The following is a 10,594-nucleotide window of genomic DNA, read 5'->3' on the forward strand; positions in this document are numbered from 1 at the left end:
AGCTGTTCCGTTGCTTCCTTCGGCAACTGTTTTTGTTACAACAGCTGTTGTAACTCCCCCCTCCAAGGCCACCCCCAAAAAAGATCAAGGGTTTTTAGGAAGCTGGACAACTGCTTTGCTCACCCCACCGGCCCATCTCGACTCTTGAGAAGGAGAGGAAACCAAGTAATTGTGGGCCCCGGACAAGAGGGGCCAAAGAATGGGGTCACACTGATGGGCTGACCATCTCTTAGCTGATCCCCAGGAGTGAAAGAGCCTTAGCAGAGCTCAAACTTGCCTTGGGGCAGGGGTGAGCGTGGGACTGGGAAATGCCCAGGAGAGCTACCCAAGTGAAGAGCCTAGCCCCTGACCCCCCTCCTGAGGTTAGAGAACCCACCTCCATCCCTATACTGAGTCCCTATCGGGGCCCCCAGAGGCATGTTTGGGGGGCAGCTCTGAGACTGGCTGTGAATGATGAGCCTGGGACAGATTCTTGCTTCTTCTTGGTTCCTGCCAATGCTGGTCCCAGAGCTGTTGGCAGGAAAGTGGCAGGCGTTGACTACATCAAGGTCACGTTCATGGAGCGTGCACAGAGGCCTGGGAACTGGACTCAGATCTACCAAGGACAGAAGTAAGCAGCTGATTTCAAAGAAGCTAGAATAAGTCCAGGCCTACAAACAGTCCTGGGTTCAAATCCTGCCTCTACCCCTTCTTGGATGTGTGATGGGACCTTGAGCAAGAACCACACACTCTCTTAGTTTCCTCCACTAAATTTTGGGCAAGGCCAGAAGGAGGACCTGAAATCAGCATTAATAATCCGTTCTTGGCCTCTTACAACAGACCCGACACTGAGGATCCCAGACTTGACTGTTACATATGGAGTCCTCACAGCCGGAAAACCACATAGGACCTCCCGCCTCCCTCCACATGCTATAATGATATCTCAAAGGTGAACTCCAAAATACATAAATGAAACTTTTCTGTGTTTTGAAGACAGGCCCTAAGGAAGTCAGGAGCAATGGATTTTTTATTCCTACACGCATTATCTCCTGGATAAATTCCATTCTTGTGTGTCTCTATCACCAGATCACCTCTTCCATAGAATGGAGGTCAGATGCGCTTTCTCTGAAGTCACCTTAAATGTCCATCCTGGCGTCTCTGGATGGGGGTTCAGAGAGATGCTACCCGGTTGAAGAGCTTGGAGCAGACGGAGACAGCATGGAAAGGACAGAGTGCCAATGTGGAGCTGTGGGACCTTGGGCAAGTCATGTCTAAAGTCAATGCCAAGTTCCCGCACCTGAAAAACGGGGTAAATGCTCCCTAACTTCACCTTTGATGCCTGGCCTGGAGTAGAGCTGAAAAGTGTTTGTGGAAACAAATCTGAAGAATTTTTTTTTAAGATTTTTATTTATTTATTCAACAGAGTGAGAGAGAGATCACAGGTAGGCAGATCAGCAGGCAGAGAGAGAGGGAAGCAGGCTCCTTGTTGAGCAGAGAGCCCTATGTGGGGCTCGATCCCAGGACCCTGGGATCATGACCTGAGCTGAAGGCAGAGGCTTTAACCCACTGGGCCACCCAGGCGCCCAGGTTCTGAAGAATTCTTGAGACCAAAGAGAGATCCAGAAACTGGAGGATGGACCAGCTGGGTCTCTTCACTCCCACCCAGGAACAAAATAGGCACTGAGGACAATGGACCCCAGGAAAAGAGGACACTCAGAAGTAGTTTGCTCCCAGACCCCATCCCCACCCCAGCCCCCTCAAGGCCCGCCTAGCTCGAGCAGTCTCTGCAAAGCTGGGGCCTCCTCCACGAGGCCAACGCAAGGACTCTTCCTCAGGCAAAGCTCCTGGACCCCCCACTCGACCAGCAGTCACCCCCCTTCACGCCTCGCCATAGAGATGGCAATCCTATCTCTCTCTTCTCCAATCCCCAGTCCCCAGCTGGGAGGAGGTGGCCCATGGATGATGGTTCGGGGCAAAAAGGAAATGGTGTTAACGAAAGTTAAGTTGAAGAGTTCCTGGATCCGGGTTATTCTCCCCACCTCTGGAGCTCACAGCCCTGGCCCAAATCCTAGCTCTGCACCCTGGGAGCTGTAGGATTCCACACGTCATCCCACTCCTTAGAGACTCTGGTCCCCGCTCTGCAGGCAGTCACAGTGAGGGATGCAGGGAGTTCTGGTAAGGGTCTGCCCCCTACTAGACACCTAGTAATAGTCCTCATTGTCATTATTATTAGTTAGGAAGGAAAGGAAAGGTTACAGAACCGGAGATAAGGACGCTCCGTGTGGCTCAGAACGCCTTCTAACCACCCCCGGTTTCGAGGATATAGGCCCTCTGAGACCCAAATTCACCATGTTTTGGGTTTTCCCGTCAGACAAATGGGGAGGAGGGCGTTTCCCCGAGTATTTCCTAAGACGCCTTGGCCAAAAAGCCAAGAGAGTCAGGCCCAATATTCTCTGCGGTTGAGGTACCTCCAAACCTTTATCCCTTAAGGGTCCCCAAGGTCAGGCCGGCGCCCCAACTAGTCTCCTGCAGAGGCCTGGGTCCCGCCGGTCACCCGGGGTCGGCAGTTGAAAAAGGAGGTGCCGCGTGGCCGGGAGTAGGGAGTTGCGCGCACCTGCCGCAGGTGAGGCCCAGCCGTGCGGAAGGGGGAGGAGCCGCCGCCGCAGCGCTCAGGTGAGCGGACCCCCGGCTCCCAGGAGCTGGGCCGAGGGCGGCTGCGGGCTCCAACGTGGCGGCTGCGGGGCGACCCAGGGTGCACACAGCGGCCCCAGCGGCTCCGAGTCCCGCGCGACACGGCAGCCCCAGGAGAACATTCGAGGCAGCGGCGGCGTTGGAGGCCCAGGGTCCGTTCGGTATTTGAATAGCACAAAGGAACCGCCTTGGTCTGATTGGCTAGGCGAGTGGCCCCGGGGCGGGCAGCGACTGTCACTCGGGAGGCTCCGGGTACTTCTATTGGTTTATGCGGTGTGGGGCGTGGCCCGGACGCCCGGCTAAATAGCTGGGGCCGGGGCCGGCCGAGGCTCATTGCTTTGGCGCCGACTGGGGAGCACGATCCCGCGGGTGGCGCGCAGCGCATGGTGGCGGCTCCTCTCGGAGCGCAGCCGACCCGCTGACCCGGGCTACGTTTCCCCTGCCCGGCGCGACCCGGCGACCGGCTGGAGGCCGAAGCAACAGCAGTCTTAACAGCAGCAGCGGCCGCGGCTGCTCCGCCGCCACGGTCTCCGCGGGAGCATGGAGTGCGCCCTGGACGCCCAGAGCCTGATCAGCATCTCCCTGCGCAAGATCCACAGCTCCCGGACCCAGCGCGGCGGCATCAAGCTGCACAAGAACCTCCTGGTGTCCTACGTGCTCCGCAACGCGCGCCAGCTCTACCTGAGCGAGCGCTACGCCGAGCTCTACCGGCGCCAGCAGCAGCAGCAGCAGCAACAGCAGCAGCAACAGCAGCAGCCGCCCCACCACCAGCACCAGCACCTCGCGTACGCGGCACCCGGCATGCCGGCCAGCGCGGCCGACTTCGGCCCGCTCCAACTTGGCGGTTGCGGGGACGCGGAGGCGCGCGAGCCGGCCGCCCGGCACCAGCTGCACCAGCTCCACCAGCTCCACCAGCTGCACCTCCAGCAGCAGCTGCACCAGCACCAGCACCCGGCGCCCAGGGGCTGCGCAGCGGCGGCCGGGGCGCCCGCGGGCGGCGCGGGGGCGCTCTCGGAGCTGCCCGGGTGCGCCGCGCTCCAGCCGCCACACGGCGCGCCCCACCGCGGGCAGCCCTTGGAGCCGCTGCAGCCGGGTCCTGCGCCGCTGCCGCCGCCCGCTCCCGCCGCGCTCTGCCCGCGGGACCCTCGCGCCTCGGCCGCCTGCTCCGCGCCCTCCGCGCCCCCAGCGGCCGCCCCTCAGGCCGCTGCTGGCGCCTCCCCGCCCGCCTCCCCGGCCCCCGCCTCCTCCCCAGGCTTCTACCGGGGCGCGTACCCGGCCCCCTCGGACTTCGGCGTGCACTGCAGCAGCCAGACCACCGTGCTGGACCTGGACACTCACGTGGTGACCACGGTGGAGAACGGCTACTTGCACCAGGACTGCTGCGCCTCCGCCCACTGCCCCTGCTGTGGCCAGGGCGCCCCAGGACCAGGCCTGGCGTCCGCCGCCGGCTGCAAGCGCAAGTATTACCCGGGCCAGGAGGAGGACGAAGACGACGAGGAGGACGCGGGCGACCTGGGAGCCGAACCCCCCGGGGGCGCCCAGTTCGCCCCCTGCAAGCGCGCCCGCTTCGAGGACTTCTGCCCGGACTCGTCCACGGACGCGTCCAACATCTCAAACTTGATCTCCATCTTTGGCTCGGGCTTCTCGGGGCTGGTGAGCCGACAGCCGGACTCCTCCGAGCAGCCGCCGCCGCTCAACGGGCAGCTGTGCGCCAAGCAGGCGCTCGCCAGCCTCGGCGCCTGGACTCGAGCCATTGTCGCCTTCTAGGGACCCCCGAGGGCACGGGGACCCGGGGCCCCGCGGGGCTGGGGCCAGACAAAGACTCGGCCAAGGGGCGAGAGGAGGGAGCGAACGGGCGCCTGGCCACCCGGGGCTGAGCTGGGAGCGAGCAGGGGGAGGCGGCTGATGTTTTATAAATTGTAAAATAAAAAAAAAGAAATCTAAGATCTTGGACTTTATTTTTGCAGAGAGAAAAAGCGCCTATTTAAGTATGCTTTGTGTTTCTCCTACTCTCTCTTTTTTTTTTTTTTTTTTTCTTTTTATTGTAGTGATTGCAGTGGTGTTTAGCGAGGAGCCAGCCACGTGAGGGAGGGCTGCTGCCCGGAGGAGGTGCCGGGCAGCCGGGGGCGAGGCAGGGCGCCCAGGCTGCCGGGGCGCGCCGGGGGCGCAGCGCAGGAGGGCGCGGGGCCCGGGACGCCGATTCCAATCAGTTGTCAGACCCGGCAAGCCCGGCGCTCGGTTCTCCCGAGTCCCTCCATGGGGTGAGGAATGGGTCTTGTGAAATCCTGAGCAAAAACAAAGGCAAACTCTCTATCTCCGAAAGGGACGTTTGGGTCACATTTCCTCTCCGGGGGCGGCCTCCAAAGTTCTCAAAATGAGAAGGCAGAAATGAAAACACTTCAACTTTCCCCCCCACCACCACCACCCCGGGGCGGGTATCTTGAACCCCTCCTCTCCCCGCCCCTCTGGCTTCGCTCTCTTCCCCTCCTCCACCCGTCTCCCGGACTCGGGGGTGGCGCCCGACACCCCGACACTCCCGGACACCGTTTGGGGAAGGGGTGGGGGGCGGGTACGGCTGACTACATTTCCCATCATGCCCAGCACTGCGGTCCTCACTAAACAAAAAAGGAAGTCGATTCCTTCACCTGGATCCCCCGCGGCCCCGAGGGAGGGAGGGGCCGGGACCGCCGACTGCGTTGGAGACTTTTCACTAAGTTCCCGGTCAGATGTGGTGTTTGTGTGTGTGCTTCGAAGTTGCACTGTTCTGGTTGAGGCTTCGGTTGCATTTCATGAAACCAGCATTGTTCGAGGCAGTGAGAACCCTGTCCTGTGTCTTCAGCTCGATAGATTTTGTTTAATTTAAAGCCTTTTGTTGTAAAAAGGTGGGGTTCATCGGCAGCCCCTCTGGTTCTCTGCCATCAGCACCATGTGGACTCCAAAACAAGTTGCCAACCCTTCCTTTCTTGGCCCTTTTCCCTCATTCTTCTGTATTTTTGTGCATACTGAATTGTATATCACCGGGTAAAACTGTTCAGATGATTTGTTTAAATTTATAATCTTAATAAAAAGTCGATTATAGAGGATGGTGGTGTCTTGTTTTCAGATAGGTCTGGAGGTGGTGGGGAGATCAGGGGGAGGTAGGGAGAGACCCCTACCCGCATGCAAATCTCAGCTCTCTCCGCCCCGGGCGGGCTGGATCTGCCCACTAAGGCAGGGCCCGGGGTGGGAGCTGGATTGGGAATGGGGGGATGTTGGTTGCTGGGGATGAAGCTAGTGTTGTGCGCCTCCCGGGCCGCTCTCCCCTGAGAGGCGTGCCCCCCACGGGAACGGCCGCCCCGGGGTCTCCAGCAGAAAGCCGAGCCTGCCTTCAGCACATTTCCTGCCCAGCCAGGGGCGGAGAGCCTGGTGGGCCTAGAGTCTGAACTCTCTGCGGCCGGGGAAAGCAGCTGAGGGACGCCGGGGGGCTTCTGGGCCACCCACGCTCCCCGCCCCGCGCCTCCGCCCGCTAGTCCGCACGTCTCAGGCTGCAACTTGGGGAAGTTTTTTCCTTTTCCTTTTTTTTTTTTTTTTTTTTTTTTTAAGTTGAGTTTGTTATCACTGCTCGGTGCCACTTGGTGGTGTGCTGGCGGCGTCTCCCTCCCTCCTCGCGCCCCTCCCCTCTCCCTCCCTCCTCCCGCCCGCCCGCCCGCCTCTCTTCCCTCCCCAGTGGATGGAGGCAGGAAGGCTCCAGGCGCGCTCTCCCCTCTGACCACCTACGGAATGACCTCAGAGTGGGAGAATGTGCCAAGGCCCCGAGGAAGCTCGCGTTCTCCCCACTGGAACCAAATTCACATCTGGAGCCGCAGCTCAAGCCCGGGGGCGCGCGGGGTGGTTCCAGCTTTGCAAATAGGGGATAGGGAAGAAAGCCTGGAAAAAAAAAAAAGACAAGAAAGGAAAGGGGGAAGAAAAAAAAAGCAAAGTGGCAGCTTGCTCTGTTTGTTTGACAGTATCTCTCGCTGTCCCTCTGTCTCTGGCGGTCTCCCCAGTGTTCTCGCGCTCGCTTTCTCACCCCTGCGCTCCCCTTTCCGGCGCGAGCCACCCCGCAGGACGACTCGCGCCCCCAGCTCAGCCTTCACGCCTCCAGCAGCGACAGGAGGGGCCGCCGCCGAGAGGCCCCACCCCAGACTCTGAGAGGAGGACGCACGCCAGTCCCAGGGGCTCGCTCGGCTCCGGGTCCCCGTGTCGCGCGAGGCTTAGTACTCGGGGACCCTCCAGAGCGCGGGGGGCCGCGAAGGTCCGCGATGGGGGTGGGGAAGAGAGACTACGGAGGCGTGAGTTACTGGGAGGAATGGCACCTTCTTCACCCGCCCGCCTCCCCCGCCAAGGGCTGTTTTTTCGGCCTCCCACGGGAAGAGTCTGGAGCTGCTGGGGAGGGGGAACCGTGTGTCTCCCCGCTCCCCATTTCTTCCTGCAAGTACGAGGAATAGCTGCTTGATGCACGGTTTCGCTTCAACCCACCAAGCCAGTTGCCAGAGCTCCCCCTAGCGCCACTTGCCGGGCGCTGCAGCGGCTGCGCCTGGGAGTGGGCGAGGCACGGCCCCGGCGGCGGGCCTGCCTGGGGTGCAGCTCTGCGCCCACCTGGGGCGCAGCGTCGAGTCCGGACCCAGACCCGGCTGGAGCGGGAGGCTGGGGCCACGTGCGTCCCCATTCCTGGCCTGCGTCGAGGAGGGGACACGTGGTCTGTCGCCTTTGTTGGGAGCGCTGACCTGGGCACTGGAAGGGACCGGCCAGGGGGCATGGGATCCCCAATACGTTCCCCACCTCCATGCCTAGGGCAGAGAGGTGTGGGTAGTAAGCTGCTCATAAGAGCTCTGAACCCAGTAGGACCCCAGGACCTGCGCCCCCCCCCCCCCTTTTGCCCGGCGACTTGGGCACATTGGGATCTAACTGGTGGAGGGATGGGAATGGAGGGCTCAGAGAGCACCCAGAAGGGAGGTTCTCTTCCCCCGCCCCGCCCCGTTTTCTTTTCAGGGCCCAGACGTCCATGCAAAGGGTTAATGCCCTGACCGTTATCATAGGCAGTGGCCCAAAACACAGCCTGCTGGCAGTCTACAGCTCACGCAAAGACATTCTCGACAAAACAGTTAACTCGGGCACTTGCTGCATACCACACCCGGGGCCACACCCAGCCACACTGTCCCCAACACAAGACACTCTAAGCAGCATCTTCATTCCACTCAAACCCCTAGGGTATCACACTGCGCACAGCATGCCTGCCCAGAACATCCTGAGAGACTAATATTCCCGTGCATAGCACAAGGGAAAGCCGGGGCTGGGAGCAAGAGGCATGGCGGAGAATGCCCGCCCTGGCAGTCCTCAGAAAGTGAGAAGGGGGCAGGCACTTGGTCCATCCAGACCCAGATCCACAGACAAGCCCCTCTTTCTCCAGTAGAAAGACCAAGGCCAGACCCCACAAGAGCCCCAGGCAGGGGTCCTGGAGGTAGGGAGAATAGAAGAGATTGGGGGACCCAGGAAGTGAGGAGGAGAAGCTTCCAGAGAACAGCAGCTCTGGAAGCCAGAACTCCAGCAAGCCAGGCATCCCATCCCCCAGGTTAACCAGCATTATCATCACTACCGCCACCCCTGCCCCCCTACACACACACATACACACACACACACACCCACTCCCAGAACACCGCGGGTCCTGCTGCCCTTGATACACGATCTAGGGCTGAGTCAGGCTCCAAGCTGGGCTCCCAGCAATGTGGAGCTGCTGGGATCATCAGGGAGCTCCAGGCTGCCCTCCAGAGAAGCCAGGGGCCGGGGATGCCCCAGGTTCTCATGAGAGCCACTGTGCAGGGCGCTGAGATCTGAGTGCTGTTATCGAGTGATTGTGTGTGCACGTGTGTGGGTGGGCGTGTGGGTGTGTCCACGGTGTTCCTCTGGTGCAGGGCGTGCACACCGGGAGCTGTCTTTCTACATCCCCACTCACTGGCTAATATGTTTACAGAGCAACCACTCGGTGCCTAGCCTGTGCAGACTTCTGAGCAGACCCCCGCAAAGCCACAGCAAATCAAATCCCTCTTTATGGATTCACTCTTTTGACTTCCTCTGAGATAGATACTATTAGCCTCCCTGTTTTAGAAATGAGAAAACTTGCCCCAAAGTCACACAGTTAAGAAGGGGCTAGTCTTCCTACTGAAGCGCCGAGTCTCCTGGGAAGGAATTTAGAACATATGACACGGGGAGCCAGCGAAGGGCCCAGGTGTTGTCTCAAGAGGAAAAGTGAGGGGCGCCTGAGTGGCTCAGTGGGTTAAAGCCTCTGCCTTCGGCTCAGGTCGATCCCAGGGTCCTGGGATCAAGCCGGGCGGGCATCGGGCTCTCTGCTCAGCGGGGAAACTGCTTCCCCCTCTCTTTCTCTGCCTGCCTCCCTGCCTGCTTGTGATCTCTGTCAAATAAATAAATAAAATCTTAAAAAAAAAAAAAGGAGTAAAAATGATAAGTTCCAGCCAAAGTTCAACTAGCAGGTTGGGGGCACCCCCCCCTCAACTGCTTCATTGCTTCATCTTCTGGGACCCTGGGCATTGCATCGACAGACACCCAGGACCCACACACAGAAACAGGGTGTATCTGTGTCCCGCCCCGCCGAGGGCAGGGACTGACCTAGACCTGGTATATTTTTCAGGATCCTTATGGTAGAGGACAGCAACCTTCCTGGAATCAGCTTGGGCAAAAGGTGGTGGGAGACGGCCACTCCCCCACAGCAGACCCACTTCTCCGAGCAGCTGTGGACGGCAGCTCCTGGTTTCCCGTCTCGTAGCTTTGCCACCCAGCGGGGACTGTCCATTTCTCTTATTTTTAACTCAGAAAATCTCAGGGAAGGACCCTGTCACGTCCCAAGCATATGTCCTTTGCCAAACCTCTGGCTCAGGTTGGAGACGCTTGGTTGGAGACCCAGGGCACAGGCGTGGCAGCTTCGGGACATGGTAAGTGCAGCCAACATAGCTCTGAAGAAGGAATGTTCTCCTTGCTCCTAGTCAGGATAACGAGGCTCCAGGGCCATCTGGTACCTCCCAGGTTTGCCACTCAGGCAAGAGGTGGAGAGGCTGTGGCCCCCAGGACAGGGGTGGGGTTCTCCCAGCAGGCTCCATGGCAGGGATAGTGACAAGGGCACTAGGCTGGAGCTCATATGTGGCCCCAGAAGACACTCCCAGACCCAACAGCAAAGGTTTTGGGGTTTGGGGGGGCAGGGTGATGAAAGGATGCTTGCTGACTGGCAGGATGGAGAGAGAGGAGCCACGCCCAGATTATCGTGCCCATCTTTGTACCCCCGGCTGGTGCAGTCTGGGAACATCTAGGGTATGGGTAACATTCTCTCTCCTCATGTGCAGGTCAAAACAGCTGACCAGGAGCTCTAAAATGCTAGCGATTACTGCTAGGTGGGGACTTTCCAGACAACCTTGGCTTGATCGTTCCTACGTTTCCATATTTTCCAAATTTTCTGCAATGAGCATGCATCACTTTTCTGTTGAGAAGAAAAAACAAACACTACATTTTTTCAGAGAAAAATGTGACGTGACAGGTGCTGTAATCGATGTACAGCCTGCTACAGAACAGAGAGGGGGAGCCGCTGTGTCCAACCTGTCTGGGGCAGGCTCACCCCCGGAGAAACAGAACACACACCGAAAAGCCTTGATTCACCACAGTTCACCCTCCTGTGCTCTGTCTTTGTTAAAAGAAGCGTGAGACAAAAACGATAGCTCATCTCAAGGATGTTGTTGAGGAGATGTTCTAGAGGGAGCCTGGTTCATTCCCACCTCTGACCCCTGGCCCAGCTCCGCCCAGTCCTACCCATCCATCATCACCGACCGGTTTGCTCCCAGTTGCTAGATTACCTGGCGAGGCAGGGAAGAAGAGGTGAATGGGCTTGGGAGAGGTTTTTAGC

The 10,594-nt window shown here is 59.3% G+C and overlaps 1 protein-coding gene across 1 annotated transcript; it reads left to right on the forward strand.

Moving 5' to 3' along the window:
- Positions 1-3,063: 3,063 nt before the first annotated feature.
- IER5L (immediate early response 5 like) lies at positions 3,064-5,753 on the forward strand. The gene has a single exon (XM_046021882.1). The coding sequence runs from the start codon at positions 3,211-3,213 to the stop codon at positions 4,435-4,437; it is 1,227 nt and encodes a 408-aa protein (XP_045877838.1). The 5' UTR covers positions 3,064-3,210; the 3' UTR covers positions 4,438-5,753.
- The last annotated feature ends 4,841 nt before the right edge of the window (positions 5,754-10,594 follow it).

The sequence above is a fragment of the Meles meles genome, chromosome 11 (genome assembly GCF_922984935.1).
Source record: "Meles meles chromosome 11, mMelMel3.1 paternal haplotype, whole genome shotgun sequence".
NCBI lineage: Eukaryota > Metazoa > Chordata > Mammalia > Carnivora > Mustelidae > Meles > Meles meles.

What these genes read in the sequence shown, in the direction of transcription:
- IER5L (XM_046021882.1), top strand. Translation starts at nt 3,211, where the DNA reads ATGGAGTGCGCCCTGGACGCCCAGAGCCTGATCAGCATCTCCCTGCGC.